The sequence below is a fragment of the Eupeodes corollae genome, chromosome 1 (assembly GCF_945859685.1).
Source record: "Eupeodes corollae chromosome 1, idEupCoro1.1, whole genome shotgun sequence".
In the NCBI taxonomy this organism is placed as follows: domain Eukaryota; kingdom Metazoa; phylum Arthropoda; class Insecta; order Diptera; family Syrphidae; genus Eupeodes; species Eupeodes corollae.
The window spans coordinates 95738713-95766468 of NC_079147.1; the positions used below are offsets into that span (position 1 = coordinate 95738713).

The 27756-nt window shown below is 32.9% G+C and overlaps 1 protein-coding gene across 3 annotated transcripts in view; it reads right to left on the minus strand.

Moving 5' to 3' along the window:
• The window catches only part of LOC129941926 (homeobox protein abdominal-A), a 71505-nt gene that overhangs the window by 21187 nt on the left and 22562 nt on the right, over window positions 1–27756 (minus strand). For all 3 annotated transcript variants that reach the window (XM_056050705.1, XM_056050704.1, XM_056050706.1), the window contains one exon: window positions 26530–26577. In XM_056050705.1, coding sequence (XP_055906680.1) covers window positions 26530–26577 — 48 coding nt within the window. The remainder of the gene's footprint in view (window positions 1–26529; window positions 26578–27756) is intronic.

Genomic DNA, 27756 nt, shown 5'->3' on the forward strand with positions numbered 1-27756 from the left:
TTCCAGCATCTTCTTTGTTTATTTATTTAAGTAAGTAAGTCCCTGGAAATACTCACACACAGGAATAGTTAAAAGTTATAAGTCACTAGGCTCTGATGCCCTACGGACTATTGCGCCACCTAATTTATTTATTTTATAAGTTAGGTGGTTCAACAGTCCGTTGAGAATCAGGGCCTAGTGCGACTTACAACTCTCAACCATTCCTGTATGCGAGTAATGTTGCTAGTGATGGAGGAGATCTACAACCGAATCCGAACGGCTAATTTGATAAAGCACTTTTCATGGCAAGAATTACTTTTGGAATATTTGTCAATTCCTCGCAATTCACGTACAAAAACTTTAGATGGCGTAGGCATGGATTTAATCCAGTAGTCGAAATTAGTTATAACACACTTTTTAAAACTATCCTACTACCAAATCTATACAAACAACGCCTTGCTTATTTTTATTATGTCCCAAATCCGACCCTGAATAAGCGCCCATTATCTGCTATCCTGGTTGGATAGTGAGAACGATGATGTTCTGACTACAAAACACATCCGTTTCTTGCATATCATGTAGAAAAGTTAAGTTTTTGTTTGTATGATGTTCTTGTTTTTTTTTTTAATATTCTGTTGATGTTTCATTATTGAAAGAGACTTTTGCTCGCTATATCCCGTCCCGTCCCTCTGTTCCTATACTTGCATACACTTTTAGAATTCATAATTAAGTTTGCACATACCAAAAATCCAGAACCACCGCCATAGACAACCGACGGCAACGACGACGAAGGCAGATTTTTGTTTTCTTGTTTGTCTCTCTTAGCTTAAACTGTCATTTGTAATCGTTTATTTAAAGTTAAAGCAAACTAAAATTATGTATACAAAACAAAAAATCATTTTGTTTAACCATCTAAAGACAAAATACGAACAAAAAAGAACAAAAACAAAAGTCAAACACAAAATCGTGCTTTTTTGTCAAAGTTTTTCAGCAGCACTATACCCGCAGCACGAGAGATTATCCACATAAGATATAAGATACAAAACAAAAAAATTCATAGATATATTTAATGTTGAAAGTTTTTCGTTTTAGCCAATTAAAATAAATTCAATTTATTATTCGGAATAAATTTTTTGTTTTAGATTTATGCGGTGCCACATTTGTTGGGTTGTTTCATTTTTGGTTTTGTTTTTTTGTTTTTATTAATTTTTGTGTGGGAAGAGAAAATGTATTGTAAATTTGGTGATTAGATGCCAAAGATAACAAAGAATAAGAGACGATTTAAAGTGAATATCTTTAGATATAAGGGGAATATTCAAAAAGAGATTAATGTCTTTTTGAAGTTCAAGTATGTACATACATGGAATATATTTTTAAGGTTCTGTGTGGATACTTTTTTATGGAGAAGTTGGGTTCATCACAATGCCTACGTATTTTCTTCAATTGTTTTTTTTTTGTTCTACATTGATTTTAGTATAAAGATAATTAAAAGTTAAGAGATTTATATAATTTTTAAGGAAAATCTTTCGGAAAAAGTTCTCACTGCTTAATCTTTACCTTTGACTTTTTATTATGTGGTTTAACATTGAATAGCCTACTTATGTGGCAGCTGTTGATTTTGAGAATGTCATCTTTTATTACTTGACATCGCCATTATAACGATACACTTTTTTCTAGTGCACGGAAATTGTTATAGTTTTTTTTTGTCTTCTTTAAACTGGAATTCAAAAACGATGCGAAGTAAAGAGAATAAAAAATATTCAAGAATTTTTCTGATATCGCACAAATAAGAAAATACTAAAAATCTATTCTTCATATATTTGCTAATCTTGTACCTTGTGTGCGAAAATACATGCAAAAGCTGTCATATTTTATCCTTCGACATCGCCGTTGTAATGAAACGATATACTTTTTAATAGTGTAAAGAAATTGTTATACAGCCCTATTCTGCTGTTCACGTGGATCGTATATTCGATTCACCCATTCGATTTCCTTTCACACTGCCTTTGCATTCTGCTATCCATCGGCTGAACTACATTATCCTTAATCAATTTTACATTCAAATAAACAGCTTTTTATGTACAAATCTTGAAAATGACGAAAAAATTGTTTTAATTTATACAAAAACCAAGTTTATTCAATCCACCTAAACAGAATACTTTGTATAATTTTCGCAAATGGGCAGTATTGGACTTTTTATTTCAATAATTGTAAGCAGAGGAATAAGAGAATCCTTAAACAGAGCTTTGGAGAAATGTTAAAAAATGTATTAATTATCCTAAAAATGTTAAAATTCTTATATTTATTAAACAAATATTCTAAATTTAGCAATAAATAAGTTTTCACTTACATTTTGCTAACAAAAATTTAACAAACCAGACATCAAATGAAAAATCCGCTGACTTTTAGTCTCAGGGTCTAAGTGTTTATGAAAAACCAGGTTTGTCAATTTGTGTCCGATATTTGGAAGGATGCTTTCCAGAATTGACATTACACCTTATTTTACATATTATTCAAGTGTTGAGACTTTTAAAGTTTAGTTCAATCACCAGCAGCGTCAAATGTGCACATATGATCACAGGCTGGGTTCTTGAATTGCGTTTTTAGAATAGTCAGGACATTCATAAAAACATCATTTTAAGTATTGAGGCCTATTTATACTAGGAGGCTACGTTAAAAAGCAGAATTTTAATTTTAGACTCGGATAATTAAAGTATCACTGTTCTGTTTTTGGGACGGCAATAGGAGTGTGTTACCTGACCCTGTTAATTCTCGAACAACCTAGATCCTATGATTTTATACCTTTAAACTTTTTATTATTGAGCCATAGAAAAGATTCAAGACTGCAAAGATAGAATTTGTGAAGTTTTTGAGGACAACCGCAAGTGTAGTCGTATGATGAATTTTTATAAAAATGAAATGGTGCTGTAAAAGTAGCGGTGGCAGTGAAAAAAGCGACCTCCAAACTTAATTTACTTTTTGTTTGCAAATTGAAAATTTCTTAACTAATTATAAATAAAATTCGTCCCTATTTTAAAAAATAACCTAAATGATTAACTAAAGTGGAGGCCGAACTATCAAATCCCCAAACCATAAGAGAAGAAGAGTATTCGACGAAGAAAAATTAAATCAACAAAAAAAAGGCAAAATATTCCTACGCCAAAATGCAATGTTCTCAGTTCAGTTTCGATCGCCATTCATGGTCAGGAGTAATGAAAAATTGATGATTGCTGCGATTACTCGAACTTCCTCGTTTGACGATGATGACGAAGATTCATCTAATGATAATCGTGATGAGACTGAGGAAGAAAAAGATCTAAGTATTGCCTTCGAAGGCGCCGTAAGCTCACTATAGAAGAAAAGGACGATGATCACGAAGATGATGATAATTCTGATAAACAATCAAACAGAAATGCATCAACCAGCAGCAAAGAAATGGATGTTGATATCTATACAAGATGATTCCCAACAAGCCTCGTAATTTTCCCAACACCAGTTTAAAGTCTAATTTCAATGGACTTTTAAGCCAGTTTCAGAAGCCGCGGCAGCTGCATTTGGCTGATATTGACTTCAATTATGAATGGCATTTAATTTTTTTTCGAATGAATTTGAAATCAATTGAAGTCTTCCAAAATACGTTTTTTTTTAAATACCAACATACCTCCATTTTCTAATTAGAAAACCAAACTATTTCTTTGGAATCAAAATTCCAGTATTTTCTTATCAATTTCAAATCTTAAGCTAATGAAAATGTTATAAAAATTTAAAATTAAAAATGTAATTAAAAAAGCAAAACATCACATTCATCCATATCCGTAACAAAGTCCATCTGTGAAAAAAACAAAAAAAGTACTCCCTGAACCAAAACGAAAAACAAGAATAAAGGGCGATGAATTACAATAAACCTTTATCCCATCAGAGCCTTGTCTTACATATAGAGAATCCCTTTAAAAAAAAACCAGACAACACAGCAATCACAAAATGGTACAAGAAATCAAGAATGTATAGCTTTCTATTTCATCACACCTTCCTACTTCTAGAAAATATACAAAATTTTACATATCTAACTCAATACGTACACATAGATTCTATATCTTGATCTTCTATACCTAAGTATATTCTATTTAAGTATAGATCGAAAAAAAAACAAAGAAATAGCATTTACAAAATTACACCCAAGAGTAACATTTTGCACGCGAGAATTATTTAACAACAATTCATTGAATCGAAAAATTCGTATCCTTTATCTTTGATTAGAATGAATTTCTCCCAAGAGATATTATCCTCGTTATATCTATCTATCTATCTTTTTGTATAGATACTTACTGTAGAGAAAATAAATGGTGTTCTGGTTTGGTGTCTGTGCGATGAGGGAGTTACTTTTTACAAACATATATATTGATACCTCCTGTATCCTGTATAGGGAATAAAAAAAACTAAAAAAAAGAAGCCAACCTTAAAGTTATATTTCTAGTTCAAAGAATGAAAGTCAAAATACCATCAAGGGCTTTATGTAAGGAGCTATGCAAAATTTAAATAAAACAAAAACACAATTTCAAAGATAGATAGATATACAAACACTCTAACAAAAACCAAAAAGAAGACGAAGAAGAAAAAAAAATAAGGGCGTGCGCGAGAAGGATCATGGGCAATTAGCATTTCTTCCTGCATTTAATGGCAGTTGGCAGCATACCACCCTTGTTTCATTTCATGGCGATTATAGCATAAACAGATACTCCCTCTCTCCATCACTTTACTCAACTCCACTCAATCTCACACCACCTCACCCCACCCCACCCTAAATAATTTCCATCGTATCGACAAAAAACAAAAGCGAGGGTTAGTTAGGTAGATAGGTAGGTACAAATTTCATAGAGAACCATGCCAAATGCAATATATTACCTTGATAAGGGGTCTGATTAAATTTAAATAAATTTAATAAACATAAATTGTAAGCGGCAGCAGCTACCAAACCAACCAACGCAACCCTTAGAATCCCCGCTCTCTGTTGTCTACCTCAAGCTTTATCTTTCTCGTTTTGTCCATTAGACTAAAACAAAAGCAAAAAACAAAAAAAAATCCTAGAGAAAAACATTTGCCTCCCATAGCAAAGTAGATTAAAGGATCTGCCAGCTCGACGAAGCGACCCACGAGGGGGTGAGATCAAGTCGACTGTCGAATGGGGTGGTTCACAGCTGCTACTACTTTTGTGTTTCAAAAATACAGTTCAGTTCACCCTCAATTTCCATTGTCTATATTGGGCTTTTAATCTTGTGGGTGGTTTATGTGCCTTTTGGAGCTTGACAATCGCTGCTGCTGCTACTGCTGCCACTGAATCAAGGCGGTAGAGTGAATAGGAAGTCTTCACAAGTTGAAACAAAAAATCAAATTACAAACGAATAAAAGAAAGTTTAACAAGTAGGTATACACATTATATTTACAACGCAAACAAGGACCTTCTCCCTGCGCCTTGTTTGTATGTAGGTATGTCATAGGACAAGAATGGCAGCCCACAACTAACATGGAGCGAAAGTGCAATAAATTTAGCACAGAACTTCTGATAAAGGGAAAGGCAGCAGAGGTACTACACCAAACCAGCAGCGTAGCCTTTTTGTTTGTTTGTTTGTCAGAAACAGCGGCGAGCAAGGATATAATTTTCATTTGTAATCTAAGAGATTAGTTGCTTCGATTTTCTACGCCACAGCCACCACCACCCACCAACCGCTTTGCTGATGACAAAAGTTATACATAGATATACAAAAAGGACAATAGAAGGCACACATAAATTTAGCGCCCAATTTAATGCGGTCTATGGTGTCACAAGGATATTAAAATAATTGCAATCTTTCCAAACTTTGAACTTCCATAAAATCGATCAAGGATTTAAGTTATGAAAAAAAGAAAATGTGTTAAAAGTTACGTTTTTTATTTTCTTTTGAAAATGTTTTCCCTCCAAAATGGGACGAATAATAGAATAGAGTTATGATCATAAAAAAACAAAATTTTCTAGAAGGACAATAGCAGCTTGAGCTAAAGAGGGAGGGTGTCCTCCTTTTCATTTCTTCTTTTTTTATTCTTATTTTCGAATACTGAAAAATGCGTATTGTAATTGAAATAGAACAATCGAATCGAAAAAGAAAGAATCAATGGTCCGGTTCGGGTTATGTTCAAAAATATATAAAAGAGAAGGAAAAACAACTGGACCATGTAAGATTGGACACAAAGTAGCACAATGTTCGTCCTTTTTCGTGTGAAGGTTTTCTATACTACATATACACACATAACTTCATATAGAATACCATAATGGGTAGTATATAGATTTTTAAGAAGAAACAGAAAAAATAGGAGTGAGGTTATAGTATTAGCTTTTGATTCTTCTGATGCTGCATTGAGAGATAAAGTTTTACTTCTACGTGTATACCTAATATAGTTTCTCGAAGAGAGGGCAGATGTCTGGAACGGCGCCAATTTTATGGAGCAAAACAATTGTAAAAGAATCCAATTTGTTTTTAGATCATATATTTTTGTTTTTGTTTCTTTTTTTATGAACCTACCTACGTATTATGTGATTGGCAGGTAATTTGAAATTATTTTCAAAATTTCATTCAGAAATATGTTTGAAAAATATGCCATAATATTAATCAATTTGAAATATTGGGCATTTTTAGCAGGTGCTTGATATTTTGTATTTTTAAAAATGAAAGGATGAAAATTTAGTTAAAACGATTTGAATTTTGACCTTCCTTCAGTTAGATCAATTTTTGAAGACATGCTTTTAAAATCAATTCCTTGTTGTGCACAAGAGCTCGGCCTTTCGCAGACTTCAACATGGCGAATTTTGTGTTGGGAATTGAGCATACACCCGTACAGAACCAACTCATCTATGGAGCTCAAAGTTCATGACCATAGACAACACCGTATGTTTGCTGAATGGGCTTCGAATTGTTTGGAAGAGGACCCCTATTTTGGCCGAAAAATCATTTTTAGTGACTAGGCGCATTTTTGGATGAATGGCTGTGTTAACAAGCAAAATTGCCGTATATATGACGACACGAACGCACGCGAGGTTCACTAGGTGTTAATGCATCTTCAAAAAGTTACTGTTTGATATAGATTTTGCGCCTAGGCGGCGTAATTATTGGTCCTTCATAACGTTGATAACTTATTTCTTATGGCACAAATTGAACCATATAGACCTAGACGACATGTGGTTTCAGTAGGACGGGGCTACGTGCCAGCCAGCAAACGCCACGAATGACATTTTCATCATCTACCCGCCCTAATTAAAAAACACTATATAATGTTCATTTAAAATATTTTTCCACTCACTTAAGATATGTAGTTCAGATAAGAAATTCATAAAAACCGAACCAAGTGCGTTGCTTAAGAACAACTGAGAATATTACTAATGTAGCGAACAGTATTGTCTAAAACTTAGATTTATCAGCTTCTTCCTCACCCATCTTTGGAATTAGGCTTTCTACAAACGTTAATAGTTAACACACAAATTCATGACCAACTTTCGCTTCTTGGGTCCTTTAAACGCATTAAAGTGATCAACAATTTTTACTTACGTTAACAAGGACAGTTATAACGGGTAACCATTTTGGGGTTCCAAAAGTATAGGGCTGGAATTTGACATCTGTCAAACTAAATTGTTAAACCAATTTTTTTGTTAGTTGAAAATTCGACATTTACGAAAATGGATTGCTTAACTATCGCACAACGCATATAATTTTTAAAACCTATCACAAAAATAGGGATTCTGCCACAGCCCTCATCTCGTGCTTAAAGAGGAGATTATGGTTTACATAATCGTCCAACTGAAGAGACTGAATTGGTTAAAAATATTGCAAGGCCTCTGCACCGCTCGTACCACTAAAAGTATCGCCGTCGTAAATGAAAGTGTTAACGAAGAACCGAATGTGTCATTTTTTCATCGTTCTCAGGAACTAGGACTGCGTTAAGGCACATTATGGCGCATTATACATTTGGAAGAATACCTACATCCATGCTAAGTCCAGCTTACACAACAACTGAAGCCAGCTGACGATTTACAATATAGTAGATACTTCGAATGGATGCTTGAAGAACAGGAGCTGGATGGCGATTTTCCGTAAATAAATTTCTTCAACGACGAAGAGGGTATGTTAATAAACAACACTACACCATTTAGGGTTTTGAGAATTCTCAAGTTATTGAAAAGAGGCCATTACATGGTTTGGTGCGCTGTTTTGCCCGGAGGTGTCCGGAGTTGTAATTGGGCTTTTCTTCTTCAAAATCAACAATGGAACGACTGCCACTATCAATTCAGAGCCTGCTATTGAAGAATACGACTTAGAGGATAGTGGCTTCAAGAAGACGGTGAATATGGGTTTATTGCAAGAGACATTTCCTGGCATGGTAATTTCTCGTCGCGGCGATATCAGCTGGCCATCAAGATCCATGCGATTTGACACCGCTGGACATAAAAAACCAATATTCGTCAAGTTATGGTTGAGATACCGCCCAATTCGCTTGGTTGTTATTTAAATGATGTAGTGTTTTAGATATAATGTCAAACTTTAACGTTTCATATGTCTTTATTTACGTTTACTTTTGAAACCGCAAATTGATAATCCTGTGGCGTAAGATAATCAAAGAACGAATTTATTTCCTTGACATAATTTGTAATTATTAATGGAATACCCTCCTTTCAATAACATAAACATCCACTAATCCTTAAAAAAGTAATTGTTTTCATAACATTAAAAATAAATTACTGATTGACTGTATTAACATTAATGGTTTGTGCACGTTCTTCTCTTTTTACAAAAGAATTAAATTAATTAAATATATTTTAATTCTTTAATTTAATATTTGAAAAACATGAGTTTATTAAGTAAAATTTGATATATCGTTTTTTTTATTAAAATCCAATTTTTTGTAAAGGTTTTAAATTCCTGGTTCTTTTTTGCTACATTTTTTAATAAAAATCTGTAAGGCATTTTTGAAATATTAAACACCATATTCCATTTTTCATTCATATTATGTTTGGCTGAATTTTCAATTTCATTTGAAAAGATATCTAATATATGTTCACATGAAATATACACATAATATGTACATATATATTGAAATTCGCTATAAAATTTGACATTTCTATTTTCTTTTTTAATTGAAAATTTGTAAATTTCTTTGTACAATTTTGTTTTGTCTTTTCGATCGTCTTCTTACAGTATGTAATATAAATTTAAATATAACAATTTGTTCCTCTATTTTCTTCTTTCAAACATTCAATTTTGCATATCTGACAATATACAAAGAGTTAATTTTAAATTTTATTATCTTCAAGTGCCAAAGACTTATTTTCATCTACTTATATATATGTATAGACATACTCGTATATAGATAATCTCGGTACACACCTAAAATTCTTCATTGAACTCATTTCAATATGCCATCTAATGTTAAAATGTCAAAATTCTTCACATAAAAATGTCAAAACATAAATTTATATCACATTTCTTGAGCCATTTCTATTCGTATATCGCTTAAGAAATCCACAGGGAACTACCGGGGGGATAAAAATGAATTACACCAACAAAAAATAAAGAAACATCACATGAAGAAGAAAATGTTTCTTCTCATCTTTTGCGAGGGTTGGCATCATTCGACTATAATGTCGTACATCACACATCTCTTCCGCTTTCACTTTTTACATGCACACAAAAATTTGTACTTCATAGATAGGTTTGTATCTATCCATATGTAGGTATGGATATATGACCAAACGCTGATTTTATGGAACATATTATATGATTTTGTTTGCAAGAGAAACATAGGCATACGAGTAAATGTACAAGAAAATCACCCTAGGGAGTTAGAATGTCTATCTACACTCCGATATCGTACAATTTTCTATTCCAAAAACCAATATGTAATCGATTTTATTTCGAATTTAGACATTTTCACTATATACACCACTCGTATAAGGTAAGATGAATAGTGGTGGTTGGTTATGAATAAAGGGGTGCGTATGATTTTTAAGGTTAAATAACTCCTTCAAATTCGTTTTTCTGACCATTTTCCATATCAAATTACATGAATATTGTTATTGTATTTATTACGTGGTATAGAAATCGTTTGAACTATAAAAACAATAACCACCCATAAAAAGGGTTAGATACATATATTAATGGTTAGAGAGGGGGCGGTTGCGCACACATTCAAATAAAAAATGATAGTAGAAAATGTCCAATAAATTGTGTACCTTTCTGACGCCATCTTGTTTGGTTACATCAAGGTATGATCGATTTGATGTATTCTCTAAGCCCTGTTACTTTACCACAATTACAGATAGTTTTTAACCATAATAAGGAGCATTGATGTCGTAACTTTTTTAACGCCGGCCGCCGCGCCGCACCGTGCACAAGGTGTGGCTTAAAACATATGTCCGTGTGACTATAAGGTATCATCATAGTCGCAATAATGCTTGCAGTTTAAAAAAAGTAAAGAAACGTCATATCGTGATTACAATTTAATGTGACTGCAAAGTGAATTTGTTAACATTTCCTTAATTATTTTTATTGCAAAAGATGAACCTACAAACTTTTATGTATGAAAATACATGAGTATTTAATGTAGGTACGTGTTTTAGTAGTTTGGCGACTTCCTGCAATATGGATGTCTAGATGAATAATCAAGGTGTTTCTTTTTGTTGTCAAATAAAATGATATAATGTGCGTGTAAAATTTAATTACATTAGGTTATCTTGATTTAAGTGACATGCATGCTAAAAGAGTTTAAAGATTCACTCATTCGATGGGTGGTATTTTGGAATCTAAGGGGGGAAGTCATCAAAGAGAAACATCAATGAAAAACGCTTTTGAAAAATTAACTAAGTATGAAATTTGTTTTGTAACGAATTTATCCTCTAAACAAGGCTACAAGTTTTCAAGCTTTTAAAAATTATTGGAAAAATATATAAATAAAGTGAATTTGCAAAAAACAATCTTAACTACACTGGCAACCACTAAAATGAGGCGACAAATTTTGGAATTAATTTAAGCTTTTTTGTAGCTTGTGTGTACGTATTTAACAATTATAAATGTATAAAATTAAAGAGTAATTTAAAAACGAGCGTTGGAACTCCCCAAGATCGTCAAAAGGCGTCACAAGGATGAGGCCACATGCAAAATTTCAGAAAAAAAATTAATAAAATATTTGCATTTATTTACAACGTGTTTTTACATTAGCAATGAATATGTCCTCCATTTTTGGATATAACCTCTAAAGGTGGTTTGGAAAAGAAACATTAATTTGCATTGCAATAATTGCAGAAAATTTGGACCTACGAATCAGGAGAAGCATTGATTAAAGTGTCCTTGTCTTCAAATTGTCTGCCAACTTGAGAACTAAGGCCTACTGACTTACAACTCTCAACCATTTCTTTGTGCGAGTAGGTACTGTTGTCAGGGATGAGGGAACCGATAGTTTTAAGCCAAATCTGCAAGGCTAATTTGACAAAGCACTTTTCATGACAATAATTACTCAGGGATCGAACCCAGGACTTCTTGCATGAAGTTGCAACCCACTAACCATCATGATACGGTTACTGCCAAATTCATTAGCTTTATGAAAAAGTCATAGCCAAACGTTTTGAATTATGTTAAAGTGTGGCAAATATAGGGCCATGGCGAAATTTCACGTCTTCTGATTGAATGCAACTTCTAACAACCCTCGAAGTGTGAATGAGGACAATGATTTTTTGGAAAATCAAAAGCAGAGGTCCAGAAGTGCTTTTAATTTTTGGAAATTACCGTTTCAGAAAACATTTATAGTTGTTCCCGTTCATGATTGTGGACAAAAAGTATAAGTCGAATGTGCTATACTAGGTTATAGCTTTCACACCTTAACACCTTATGTATGAATATGATGTCTTTCTACGACTTATCAGGATGACGCTGGACAATGCTCGTTGTTTCGTCATAATTGGAATAGACTCGACTGAAACCTTTGAAACCACTAGAGGACTTCGACAAGGCGTTATGTAGCTACTTCAATATTGTTTTTGAAAGAGTGATGCGCAACACTAATGCCAATACAAGTGGCACCATCTTTCAAAAATCCACACAATATCTTGGATATGCAGATGACATCGACATTATAGGATATTAACGAGGACAAAACAAAGTATTTACTGTCGTCAAATAGAGTACCTACATTCACACCGTAGACTTGGTCAAAATGTGACAATTGACAGGTACAACTTCAAGGTGGTAAACAAATTTGTTTATCTGGCCATTGCTGTTAATTATTCAAATGACACCTTGCTTATCGCTGTTTCTTTGGCCTAAGCAAGCAGTTGAGGAATGAGACCCTATCGCGAAGTACCAATATTTTAATCATCCCAGTCTTGCTGTATGGTGCTGGAGCATGGAACTTCTCCCAGACGGATGAAGGAGCTCTTGGTATCTTCGAGAGGAAGGTTTTGCGTACGATCTATGGTCTGGCGGAGAAGATTTAATCAGAAGTTATAAGAGCTATGCAGCGACTTGCCATTGGTCAAAAAACTGCGTGTTCAACACTTTAGATGGCTAGGGCATGTCAAGCGAATAAACATCGAAGCACCAGCCCTTAAATTCAACGTTCAACGCCAAGACTGAATTAACAAGAAGCAGAGGCAGGCCTCATCTCCGGCGGGGTGATCAAGTTGAAACCGATGCACGTCAACTTGGTATAAGAAAACGCAGGCAGCAAGCTAGATATCGAGTAAGCTGGAAAAAGTTATTACTTGAGGCCCAGAAGCACAATGCGCTGTAGTGCCAATCTAAGTAAAGTAGGTATGATGTCTTTCTAAAATAAGCTCATTCTTTTCTCAGATCTTGGAAATACGTTCCGATTCACTGCTCCAAGTAACAAGCTCTCTTGTAAGTTTCATCCGATGCTTTTTGTGCACTTACTTCAAAATAGGTTTATTTTTTAGTTTCCTCCTCAGGATATTATTACTTTTTTTAAATTATCCTTCGAACCGTTGTTATTCTGAGTGATACTCAGCTTTTGGTCCTTATTTTAGTCACTGGTGCTTTTATCATTATTCAAACGATGTTCTCGTTTTTGTTTTTTTATTTTATTGGATTACCAATATGATTGCTTACAATTTCCTTGCTTTCTCTGTAGCTGTCAAAGTCTTTCAAAAACTTATTGTGTTTTAGCAATTAATTTAATTAATTAATTACTTAAAGCAGTTATTTTTAACACATTTTTTAGATATTCCATTTAAAAGTTTTTAAAAGGTCGCACTTGTAAATTTCTAAACGGAAATATTCGGAATGGAGCATTCTAGTAGTTCATTATTTGGTATCGGGAAATTCCAAAGCTCGTTTCTAATTTTCGATTTAATTTTATGAATTTGTAATGGTGAGTTACGTATCTATTCACATAGTGATGTTTCGGGGAACATCACTTCCACCAGCTATAAAAAGCGAAAATCGGTTCCAAAATATGTAAAATCCTAGTGGTTGGCAGTTATTCAAAAGACGCAGATTTGTACTTTGCAAAATTTTAATAAAACTTATTTTTAAGAGATATGTTGTGTTTTAACTTAGCTTAAACCATAAACGTCTCATATCAGAAATAGTTTTCAAGCTACAAAAGATGAAAAGTTTAACAGAAAAATGCTATTTTAAATTTAAAAGAAAACAAATTTTTTGAAAAAACTTTATTTCTTCTCAGAACTTGCTACTACAAATAGTATAGATAATAAAAATTTCATTAACCTCAAAGTCAAATGTTAAAATCAGGTAGACACTGTTTTCACAATTTAAATTACCTAATAAATCAAAAAGAGTTACAAATTAGATTTTTTGAAACCCTTTCGCATACATATTCCAAACCCATGTACACTCCCTTTTAACATTCCGTCATAAAATTAAAATTTAAAAATGAAAAGACAAAAGCAAACAACAAAACACCTACTTATCGCACTTAAATCAATAAAAAAGAAATAAGTTAAAAGCTTATTTCTAAACAATAGCGGGAAACAAAACAAAACAAAACAGAAGGAAAAATGCAGGGTGTCTTTTCTTTAAGACAATTGTGTACAACAATGTACACCCATCATCATAACTTGCCCCTCTTTTTTGAGAAAAAAAAAAAATAAAATAAACTAAAAAAAGACAATAGGCTTCATTTGGTTGCCGTTTTCCGTTTTGTAATAGTTTTTTTTTTGGTGGGCTATACTCGCTAAACAGTATAATTTTCCTTCATATCTTACATCTACAACTATACAATCAACACACATCTATCTAAACACATGCTCGTAACGGCTATAAAATATAAATGAGATCATTTTTCGTGTGACCGCATGAGTCGTAAAATTTGTTTTTACGATCGTTTTATGATCTATTTACGATTACGTTGCTTTTGTTGTCTTAAAACAACATTATTTGTTGATTTGTTGTTGTTGTTGTAGTTTTTTTTTTTAATTTTGCATTATTGTATTTTATTATTGTTTTGTTTTTGATGTAAGTTAGTATGCGGTATCTGAGGAGTACTCTCTGCTGAACTGTGATGTGCTATTGTTATTGCAGATTTCTCTATCGGGCGTATAAGTCTAATAATATCAGCAACTGGTTGCTAAACAAATAAAAATGCTTTCAATTCTTCAATAAGAGATTGATTGTCTATAGGTACTCTCGGTTAATGACTATTTGTGAGTTATGCATCAGACTTGGCAGATAAAAAATTATATACAATTAGCATGGATGCTGAAGTTGATGTTGCTAGCTGTAGACACTATAACCGGAGTGATTCAATGCTCAGGACCGGCCTTATAGCTTTAAAACAATCAGGTTACACACATTTTCCAAAGAGGTATACTTTTTCTCTAAGAGAAATAAGACCAACTTTCAAAAATTGGCCTGATTGCACTTTAAAAAAGTTATATAAGACCAATTTTCAGCACTTTGGTCGGTGCCGTGAAATAAAACCACGTGAAATAAGGCAAATTTCAAGAATTGGCATTATTTCACTTTTGTAAACTGTAAGTAGTTTTAAGTAGTACCCGCGCAGTGACATCATGGTAATTGCGTTAGACTGTCATGCCAAAGGTCTTGGGTTCGATCCCTGCCTAGCCATCTTAAGTTTTTTTTGACGGGTACTGCATCTTGCGAGGAGTTTCCCGAGACCCCAAGAGTAATTCTTGCGATGAAAAGTGATTTCTCAAAAAAACTGTAGGTTCCCATTATTCCTGACAACTTTACTTGCACATAAGAATGGTTGAGAGTCTAAAGTCACTAAGCCCTAGTTTTCATCGGACTGTTGCGGCACCCAATAAAAAAGGTAATAAAGCCAATTTTTAACAGTTTAAGCTCGCCGTAAGAATAAGTTGGTCTTATTTCTCAAAATAGTTTGGCCTTATTTCACTATTACGTTATTTCACTTTTGAAAAGTGCAGTGAAGGGCCAAGTTTTAAAAGTTGGTTTTTTTTATTTGGCCTTATTTCACGGCACCCACTTGGTCGGTCATATTGCAATTTGGCAAAGTGAAATAAGGCCAAATTATTTTGAAAAATAAGACCAATTTATTTCTACTGTGAGTGCAAGGCCAAGTGGATTTTTGAAAGTGAAGTAAAACCAATTCGGCCTTAATTAACTTTGTTAAAGTGTAACAAGGCCAACTTTTGGAAATTGGCTTAATAACAGATTACCAAACTTCACCATGGACTTCTTTGGACTTTGAAGGCAATTGAGAAGTAAAGTCCTCTCTCGAGCATCTAAAATCACGATCTATAAGACATTCATCATTCCGGTTCTCATTAATGGCGCTGAGGCCTGGACCCTATCAAAGAAAGATGAAAGCGTCTTAGACGCATAGATGGATATTGGAGGAGAAAATATAACGACGAACTGTATGGGCTGTACACTGTAGGTACAGCTACACTGACCCAGTTAGCAGAATTAAAGTCCAATGGCTTAAATGGCTAGATCATGTAGAGCGAATGGACATCAACGCTCCAGCCCGGAAGGTCTTCGAATCCAATCCCGAGGGACGGCGCAGTAGAGGAAAACCGCATTTCAGGTGGCGCACCCAGGTGGGAGAGGACCTCAACCAACTTGGCGTGCGAAACTGGAGACAGCTAGCTAGGGACCGAGCTGGCTGGAGACGCATGTTGGTTTGGGCCCTGCTCTGCCCCGGACTGTATCTCCACCTTAAGTAGGTAAGTAACAGATTACAAAAGTAAAATAAGGCATATTCTTGAGATTTGGCCAATTATTTCAATTTCACGGCAAGATCATTTTCTTTCTTTATTTATTTTGTAAGGAATTAACAAATTACTAAGTAATGTAGATAATTTTGGCTAACAAGATATAGATGCAGGTGCGTATTATTAGAATATAATTTCCAAGCCAAGCGTAAAAGTCTTAGAAAAGTAACTGAACACATGCGAAGCTTACGAATGTAAATTGTATGTTGTTCTTATAAAAGGAATATAGTATATAGTTAGGAAACTAAGGTGAGAATTGGGAAAGTATTGAGAAAAGTAGAAGTCAAAATTGAGTTGAGTAAAGTATTCTATATTCTTGATGTGCGGTTAAAAAATAATCTCCATACTTCATATAGTAGTTCAAAGTTAAACTTAAGGGTAAATTGATACACATTTATTTATGTGCAAGTGTTATTGTTGTCAATAACAAATTACAGAGGCACTCAAGCATTTTAAAAGCCATTAAGAATTTTATAAAAGTTGATAACAATTAAATATGTCGTCTTTATATTCATCTTGAAAACTTAAAGGTGATATTTGTTTAAGTTCCAGCAGATTTGGCAATGCTTAGGGCTCCTTAATTGAGTAAATACGGTTGGGTTGGAAATTTGTAAAACATCTTGTTTTGATATTCGAACCTATGTACATAGGGTAATTGCGGGAGAGATGCCGCGTCGGGGAAGATGCCGCACTCAACCAAACTCATACATCTAGTCATCCACGGAAATTTTTTTTTTTTGATTTCTGTTCATAAAGTACTCAAAAAAAACGTACACAAAAAAAAACAACTTGCATAGAATATGTAACGCGAGTTTTTTTTCTTTCTTTTGTTTTACGCACCCTTTTAGACTATGGAAATTTTTCAGTATGTTGCAGTTTAGGGATCCAAAAACAAGTTCTCGCGTGTTTTCTCAAGTGTAAGTATTTTGTGTCATTAAATAGTGTGTAAAGAAGTGGTCGGTGTGATTTTTTGTTGTTTCCGTTTTTTTTTTCGATATGAAACTGGGTGCGGCATCTCTCCCTCACTACGGGGATAGATGCCGCACTTTTTTTTTGAGAAGATGCCGCATATTTAAATTGTTTATTTTGCATTTAAAATTTAATATAGGAATAAGAAATGCCACGAAAATATAAAAGAACAACAAACCGAGGAAGTTGGAGCGAAGAGGCATTGGAGGATGCTCGAAAAAGCATTGAAGATGGAATGTCCGTTCGGAAAGCCGAAAAATTGTTTGGTGTACCGGCTAGAACTCTTTCGAGACGGTTAAAAGATGGAAATTTTGAAAAGAAACCACTAGGCTTTATGGGTAATTATTTACTTAATTAGTAATTGAACTTTGTGAAGGTATATGAAGGTAATTTGTATATCTATTGACAGGTGTTCTTGGAAAAGAAAATGAAAGAAAGCTAGCAGATCACATAAAAAAATTAGCGGCTGCAGGATTTGGTGTTGACAGAGAAGGAATTAGGAGCTTGGCGTTTAAGCTAGCGGAGAAAATGAATATCAAACACAAATTTAACTCAACTAAAAAAAAAGCTGGATATGCATGGCTTGCCTCCTTTTTGGAAAGGAATAAAGACATTTCATTAAGACAATCCGAAGGACTTTCCCTTTCCCGTGCTCAGGGTATGAATCGATCGGCAGCAAATGACTTTTTTGAAGTTCTTCACAAAGTTTTAACTGAAAACAATTTAATGGACAAACCCGGAAATATATTTAATATGGACGAAAGCGGATTACAACTGAACAATAAACCGGGAAAGGTGTTAACGCAAAAAGGTGCTAAGGACGTTCATGTGGTAACTGCTAAGGAGAAAGGAGAAAATGTCACTGTTGTAGCATGTTGTAACGCAGAGGGAAACTTCTTACCACCTGTTTTGATAATGAAAGGAGTAAATAGAAAAGCAGAGTTTATGGACGGATTACCAAGTGGCTCCGATGTTTACATGAACAAAAAATCATCGTACATCAATACTGAGTTATTTTTTAGATGGTTGAAAGAACATTTCATGCCGCGAAAACCTGTAGGTAAGACACTGTTAATCTTGGATGGTCACACGTCTCACAGCAACGCCTTGGAGATGCTGGAATTTGCTGAAAACAACAAAATCATTATCCTCTGCTTACCAAGTCATACTACACAAGCGCTGCAACCTTTAGATCGAAGTTTTTTCAAGCCATTAAAATCGTTTTTCCATAACGAAGCCAAGGCTTGGATGAACCATCATAAAAATAGAACCATAACGAGGTACCAGGCTGGGCATTTAATTGGGAATGCATGGGAGAAAGCAGCGTCTGTTGGAAATGGAGCTTCAGGTTTCAGAGCCACAGGAATCTACCCTTTTAATCCTCAAGCTATTCCAGATCACTTCTTTAGCATATCAGACTCAGCTGCAGTCGAGGTTCAGCATTCGGCAGCTCTTCCGTCAGAAACGGTCGTTTTATCTCCTGAATCGAATTTGGAACCGGTAATTCCAACCACCAGCAATACATCGCACAACTGTAATCATTCTGAAAATGAAACACACACTTCAACATGCTTCAATAAACCTACGCCAACAAAACTACTTCAAGAAATTTCACCACTGCCGAAAATTCCAGCGCTGACTTTTTCAAGAAGAAGACAGAAGGCAGAAGTCTTAACTTCACCCAGCTCAATAGAAAAAAAGAAGAAAATTAAGTCTCCAAAGCCCCAAGAAGAAAAAAAAGCTTCAAAAAGGAAGATTGAGCCGGCTGCGAATCCTAATGTCTGTGCGGAATGTTGGGAAAATTATTTTTTGACAAAAAAAAGAGAGGATTGGATCCAATGTTCAAAATGTAGTAAGTGGCTACATGAAAATTGTACACGCTACAAAAAACCAGAATTTTCCCTCTGCACAGACTGTGGACGTGATGAGGAACGAAAAAAACATGCTGGAGATAAAACAAAATAAAAATAACATACAAATTCAATGAATTTAATATGCGGCATCTCTCCCACACATGTCGGGAGAGATGGCACACATAACACATTTTATATTATTATTAATATTTATGAAATAATTTATAATTTTTTATTTTGATGTTTTATAATGGTAGAAAATAAATCCATTTTTAAGTTGTTTTTGAAAAATTGTGTTTTTTTTACTTTTATAAAAAATTACATCAATTTTTAAAAAAGCGCGGCATCTCTCCCGCAATTACCCTATTTGAAAAATCAAGACGGGACAACGAAGCGACGACGACTCGTTCAGTGTGCGAAATAATGATGCTTATAATGATCGTTATTATGTATTGTTTATATTATAATGCATTTGACTTGCCATCTGTAGTCTAATTGTTAAACTACATATTTTTGTGATAATTATTTTTTTGTGTGACAATTTAAAAGTCTGTACTTGTGTGTACTACTGCAAAAATCTTTATGGTGTACTTTCATTTAATCTCACGTAGAATACGGGCCACAGACTATACAGTGAACTACAGTTTTATATCATTGACCTTTTTTTTTACGGCTAGCTATACTTTTTTATATCCCATATGTAGACGAAATAGGAAGGGGTTACTTATAATCGTGCTGTATATAAGAAAACGTGTACTTTGTGACATGTTGTTATTGCTTGTGGGGGGGAAATAGGAAACCCGCGAGAATTTAACCCTCATATTACACCCGAAACCCAAAGGAACGTGTCTGAAGTGATATTTTTGAAATCTGAATATGATGCTTTAAGAGTGTGTCGCTGAGGTTTTGATGCTTGGAATTGTTTGTATATACAGTCAGTGGTTTAAGTAAGCAACTCGTTTCACAGATGCTATACTACAGGGCTTTGGATTTAAGTTTAGGTCTTTCAATGATTTTATGACAGGCACTCGTTTTTATCGTATGGGGTAACAGTTTGATCTGTGGAACAGATAACTTTTGTTTTCCTTGAGAAATAGGTACGTAGTGTAGGAAGTTTTGGATACATAATCGTCCAAGGAATTGGCACACCTTTTAAAGAAATTTGAAGAGACTAGATTGGTTACAGATATTGTAAGGCCTGTGCATCATCGTTTTACTCGGATACCAACGAAAATATATCTGCTGTAAGTGAAAGTGTTGCCAACAACTCAGGAAGAAGGACTGTCTTACGGCGCATAATGGCGTATTTTGCATTTGCATCTACACCTACATCCATATAAAGTCCAGCTCACACAACAACTAAAGCTGGACTATTTACAACATCGTAGAAACGTCGAATTGGTGCTTGAACAACAGGAGGTGGACGGAGATTTTTTGAACAAAAATTTCTTTAGCGACGAAGCACATTTATCACTCGGTGGGTATGTTAATAATGAAATTGTTGTATTTGGGGCTCTAAGAATCCCAAAGTACTTTAAGACAAGAAACCACATCTAAAAATTCACTTTTTGCTGAGCTATTTGGCCCGGAGGTGTGATTGGACCTTATTTCTTCGAAAAACGGGGCGTTGTGGCCATGTGATAACCGAATTTTTTATTCTTGCTATTGAAGAATTGGGTGGCGGAACAGTTCGTTGAGAACTAGGGCCTAGTGATTACAACTCTTAAGCACCTGTGTGCGAGTACTGTTGTCAGGGATGGAGGGGACCTACAGTTTTAAGCCGAATCCGAACGGATAATTTTGGGAAAGCATTTTTCATGACAAGAATTACTCTTGGTGAATTTGTCAATTCCTCGCAAGAGGCAGTACCCGAGAAAAAAACTTTAGATGGCATAGACATGGATCGAACCCAAGACCTCTAGCATGACAGTCCAGTTCTGTGTATTAAGCAAAATTAAATATTGTCAGAAAGTAGCTTTATATTTGAAAAATAAATGAAAACAGAAACAATATATTGAATATAAATTATAATGCCTACAAATAAGCTGTCATCATCTCTCATAAATTTAATATTGGTTCAATAGGTTATCACGTATCGCATATTTACAAACATTTATAACTGTACCACGAAGTCTCAATTCCGCATTACAGAGCTTTTATATGTCTGAAGTTCAATGACCGTTCATAAGAGTATGTAAGTTGTTATACTCTACGAGTATATCTATACAAACCTCTCAATAAAAGATTGCATGTGCATCTTTTTAAAATTTACCGACTTTTAAAGTGCTTATTTAATGTTTTGTATATTAAATTGCGCATTAATTGCATGTGATTTTAAATTTAATCATGCAAAATTACAGTAGCAAACGACTTTAGCTTTTTATCACATGCATCACACATTATAGTTTCTTAGCTGAGGTAGGTAGGTATATGCAACGAGTACCAATTTATTACTTTTTTAACTCTATAAAAGGTTTAATGTTTGTATGTGCAGTTTTACGTGCAGTCATAATGATGAATTAATGAAGAATTAAAAATAAAACAGCCACAGACATGCGATATGCATGAATTTAAAAAAGGCAACAAGAACAAAAATCTAAAAAAACTATATTTCGATTTAAGTAAATCATTTAATGTGTAACCACATTACAACGCTCACACCACATCATTGAAGTAACGTTTTATGCGTTTGTTCGATGGATATATTCGTACCTACTTTTAAGCGACAATAATCCAATCAAAGTTATGTTTATACGCTTTAGAATTTATTTTTATACTTTCTGATTTAATCCTTTTTTTTGGGGTGGATTTTCTTTAAAAGGGTTGTTGATTTTTTTCTCCCTGCTTATTTTTCTAATCCTATATATGAAAAGAAAAAACCTTCGAATTCTTTTTTTGTAAATTAAGGGATGGTAAATTATTTACTTGGCCATTTGAACCCTTCATGTTTATGTTAATGGTGGGGATTAACCGTGATGCAACGTGGTATATCTTGGCCATTTATCTATATGGCGGTCGTTTTGTATAAAGGTACAACAACCCTTATACACAAAATACACTTCATCGAATTTTCATTACTTTCATTGTGTGTGTTATTGGAGAGTATAAGAGTGAAAGCTTTGTTATATTTATAGTATCCTTTAGGTGGGTTATGTTTAACTTTATCTTTGTTGATTGCAAATGTTTCCTATACATACAGATACACAATAAAAGGGTCAATCAAAATATAATATTCAGAGAGTAAGAAAATAACAACAACAATGACACATCGGCAATTAAAATCCTTTTTTCGGTCATAAATATCTTTTTAATGTCACAAAGTGTGGTTATATAATTTGAATATACTGTCTCATGACACAACTACTTTGGTACACAGCAATTTTTGACTAAGCCTTTTTGTAAAGATATACTTTACATTACAATGTCTCCATATGACGTTAAATACCAATTGCTTTTAATCAATATTGATCCACAAGGAAAGTTACAACTTTTTTTTTTGAGATATTTTATTGTTTAAGTGAATGTACATAATATTCTTTTGTTTAAATAATTATTTTTCGATTTGACGGAATACGTTACTTTTATGGGCTTTTATCACCAAATGTATTTTTAGGATAAAAGCACACTATAAATAACACTTCAATAAGAATTAAAAACAAACAAGACGTAGTGTTCTTTATTACAAAGGAAACACTATAAACACTTCATTTACGTCATTTAAAAATTAAACTTGTATAAAGATTTTGAAAATATGAACATGTGTATGTATGTACTTGTACATGTTTAAGAATGCTGTTTTTGAATTTTAAAATGTTTAGTTTTAATTTGTAGTAAATAAAAATATTATCTCTTCGAAGATTTGAAATTTATAGACATTTAAACTACACGATGACGGAACAAAAAATAGACAAAAAAAAGATCATTGTCATGCTGCGATTTGAACTAGAAAAGTATTGATCTAACTTTCAATGTGCTTGAAAGCTTAGCTAAGGTTATTTTTCCATACAAGTTAAAACGATTCTTAGGATCGGCATGCATTAAATTTTGCTTCCGTTTTTAACTTGCGACATAAAGAAACTCAAGATTTTAATAAAAAGCATAACATTATGATGGAAGAGAAGTCGAAAAAGGTTGGTCCCTGATTCCGTCCGTCAGTCCTGGTTTCTACGGTATAAAGCATTGTTTCGATTGGATTCAAATTTAGAAATTAAAGTTTTAAGCTGATTTTTGATTTTTATTCACGGGTACTGCCTCTTGCGAGGAATTGACAAAGTCTCTTATAGAATAATCCTTGTCATGAAAAAGTGCTCTCTCAACTTAGCCGTTCGGATTCGGCTTTAAACTGATCACACGCACACATGAATGGTTGCGATTTGTAAGTTACTAGGTCCTGGTTCTCTACGGACTGTTGCGCCACCTAATTTATTTATTTAAGCTGATTTGCGTTTGTTTTTTTTTTTTTTTAAGACTAAAACAGTAGTCCCCATACGAAAATACGAATTTCCTCAAAAACAAACCGATAGGTTTTATTTTACATTTTCCCAACCATAGAACCGTTATTTTGTTTTAAATTTTCTCTAGAATTTATCAACCGATTGCGATACATGTTTTCCGCACAGGTTCTAATACCATCTCATAATATTTGATGTTCAAAAATGTTTTAATATTAAACATTTTTATTCAAAATTCTATGTCTTGAAAATGGATCATTATTTTTGTATGAAATTGAAATGCAAAACCTATATTAATATCTTTTTAATAATTAAGTATTTATAAACTAAATTTTAAATATTTTAAATGTATACAAAAGTCATTTAAGACAAACCCGCTCTAATAATTTTGAAATACAAAAATTTTAAAATTAAGGTTTTTGTTGAGAAATCAAATGGCATTAAAAATTTTTTAAAGAAACTTTTTTTCAGGCACATTTTTAAATTTTAAAATGCAGGAAATATTTTGAAATAGTCTCTTTGGATTTATGAGCCGTTTGTACATTTTCTTATGTGTGATTTAGACCTTAAATGCAACACGGTTATGTTTTATTTTTTTGAATTTAGTTTGTAACTTTCCTCTACCTACGTATAATAGAAATGCAATATTAGGTCGATCACTCTTTCAATTATTATTCTTTATAAAAAGTAGTTGTAAAAGTTAGTTTTTCAAGGTTATTTAATTAATAAATATTACGTTTTTTGGCTGTTCTATTAATTTTTATAATTAAAACAAAAATTATATTTCTCACATAGGTATAATTTTAAAAGTTGCAATTTTTTAAATTTTACATTTAAAACTAAGCAAATGCTAAAAATGGAATGGTACACTCTTTAACAATGTATTGAAATTATTAAAATTCACTATAAAAATAGGGATCTTTGGAATTAGGCATTCTACACAGAAACAACAATTGTCATATTAACAATCGTCGATAGTCAACTTGAAATTTGGCCAAATTGTTGTATTTACTACTGTACGAATATTTCAGTTCCTAAATATGTCTCATTGGCTGTCATTCTAAATGGGGAACGTATCCAGCCCCTCATGAACCGCGTAACCCTGACTCGTAAATGCTTAGACGGGCCTTTATCTCTGCCCAGCATTAGTCTGTTGTCCCTAAACATGGGAAATCTGCAAATCCGGCTGGAAGGACCAAATGTTATGTCTAAGTTTTTTGTTATAAAAAATTAGTAAAAAAAAAGAACAAAGAAATAAAACATCAACCACTTTGAAGAAATCAATTTTGAATTATATTTTTAGTCACAAGACTATGTATATTCGATTATGCAACAATTCCATTAATTATTTGACATGTAGCTCATTTGTGGACTGTATTTGATATTTTTTAGAAGATTTGTTTCCTTCAAATGTTGAACTGTCTTCTCTCCATAAATGTATTCCTATTTGTAACTGTACTTTCGTATACAACTACCAAAATAGTCAACCTTATTTTATTGGGTAGTCAATAGAACAACTGCTGTAGTCAATATTATGACAATTTGGTTGTCACATTGACTACCAAAACTGACTATCGAGTTTCAAACTGATCAATCATTATCAACTTCATATCATCGCTGATCGCGTTTCCATATTAATTAAAAGGTTTTCATACAAAATGATTATAGGCTTATTTCCAACTTGAATGTTAAGTTAATAAACGGATTTGTCACGTTATGGGTTGGAAAACACGAAGAAAAATTATTTTAAAGCCTCTAGATCATGGTGTGATTTTTCAGCTTGTTAATGGATTCTGCAAAAACTCTATATTTAATAAGTTTTGCATGGACAGAATAATGGGATTTTGATATAAAAATAAATTAGGCGAAGCAACAGTCCAAAAGAACTAAGACTTTCTTAGATGCTTCAAAATCGATTCAAGACCTTAACAATGAAGCTCGTAAACTTGGCGCCCATTTGGCTTTTATTTTGTTTAATTTTTAAAAGCATACCGATACCTCGCAATGAAAAAAACGTTAATTAATTCCTCTTTAAAACACTCGTTTCTTTCTTATCAAAATTGAATCTTTTATTAGAATATCCTTCACTTTAATTTTTTAAGACAAGCATTTTTTTCATTGTACCTAAAGCCTTATATTTATTTAATAACAACTTACATTATGTATTTTAGTTCTTATCAATTTTATATCACTGAATAATGTCGTTATTTTAAGCCAGAAAGACTAGAAAGGCTATTCCTTCAAAGGTGTCAATTACACAACTGGTTTTTATTCAACCAAAGAAAAAATATTTTTCTCAGCTTAATATTGAAAAAAGAAAAATCCTCGGAAAGTAGAAAACGAAATACTTTCTAACTGTATTGAATAACGTGTAAAAAGGCATAAACGCAGGTAGGTTATTTCTTAATAAAAACAAAAACATGAATTTTTGAAAAGGATTGGGCTTCACTTTACTCTACCTAAAACGAGAGATTTCATATTTTTTCTTGAAAAGAAAAGTATCAACGAATTTCTAATTTTTTGTTTTCCCTCTATCAAAAGAATTTTTATGTAAACTATTCATTTAAAGGAGAGGGGTTCAAGAAAAAAAAAAAAACAAAAATGTCACCATGGCTCATAAACAACTTTTTTTTGTTGTGTTTCATTTTTTAAGCGAAGGCAGGTATATCAATTCGACCAAGAATTTCTTTTCTAAAAGAATGAAACTTTCACAATATCTCTTGTATATATTGAGAACCTTAAAGTATAAGAGTTTTTCTATAGAGAAATATATTCAAGGACACTATGTAATAATTTAAAATAGAAAGACGCGATATATTTGATGTTTTTTTTTTTAAAAAAAGAGTAGCTAAATATAAATTTAGAGAGGGTTGTTTTAAAGGAATTAAAAAAAATCATCGGTTTCAAGGACTTCTTTAACACAAAAAACATATTTATTTTAAGAAAAGAAACTAATAACAGACTTTATATTATATTCACTGATGGTCATATTTTAGAATGAAAATAGAAGGTTAAAGGTTTCACTTACCATTAAAATCTCCACAGACGACACGTTCGAAAGGGCTACCCATCCAATCTGGAAAATAAAACAAATAAAACACATGAGATTTTTTAAAAATTGAAAAGAAAAAATAGCATTAACAAACAAATTACACGCACTATTAACTAAAATTCAATGTCATAATGTATAAGATTAACATTTTTAACACACATTTTCAAAGAGCTAACTAGGAATAAGTGCATAATAATATTAGTTTTCAACCACTCAGCCGTATCTCTTTTTTTAAACACGCTATACTGAAAATTTAGTTTTGAAATAACCAAATGTGTAGATAATTTCATGGCTGATAATTTAAAACTTCCGTGGACCTTAAAAATTCAAAATTTACTTTAACGTTTAAATAATATTTCTTGTGTTCATTTTATTTTCTATTTAATTTTTTTAGTTTTTAAAAATATAAATGTTTTGGAACATTGAGTTCAACACAAGTATCTGCGATTTCATCAACATTTTTTTAACTTTGAATAGAATCTTAGACACATTTTTGAAAATTAAACTTTGTTTAATGTCTTCAGTTTAAGATAACATTGGTGTTGAGTTAAATTTTTAGAATTTAGTACACATTTCTTAAAATAAGATCACTTGATGTAACTTAAAGCTGTCTCGTAGTTATTGTATTTTCTTAAAGAACTACCAAAAGCCGCTTTTATATAAAACTTTTAAGTTCCAAGAAATTTAAGACTTAATATTGTTTTGGGTTTTAATTTTCCAAAAGATATCAATTAGAAGAAGTAACAAAAATGTGAAAGTGTTTTAAATGAAATTGAAATTCTTTTGAAAATTAAACTATTTTCAAAAGTTTACGTTCAGACTTTTCGTATCAATTTTTTTAAAGATTTAATTTAATTACTAAATTTTTTTGTATATTATGCGTGTACTAAATGGGTTATGAATACCCTTATAATGATAAAACACAGTGAGAGCAGTTAGGAAAGGAGGATAGGATTTGAAAGGAGAAACCGATGCACATTGATTTTGAATGTCTAAACATCGTAATGAGTGGGAAATATTGAGCCTGGTAAAGCATTCCACATTCGTGTAGTGCGGCTAAAGAAATAATCTCTGTACTTAACAGTACGTCCGGCTCAAGGGTAAACTGATGGGCATTCCTAGCAGTACAGGTATTATGGTTGAATTGTTTAAGGGGAGGAATGCAACTGGCTATTTCAATAGAGCATTGTTTAACGTAAAGTA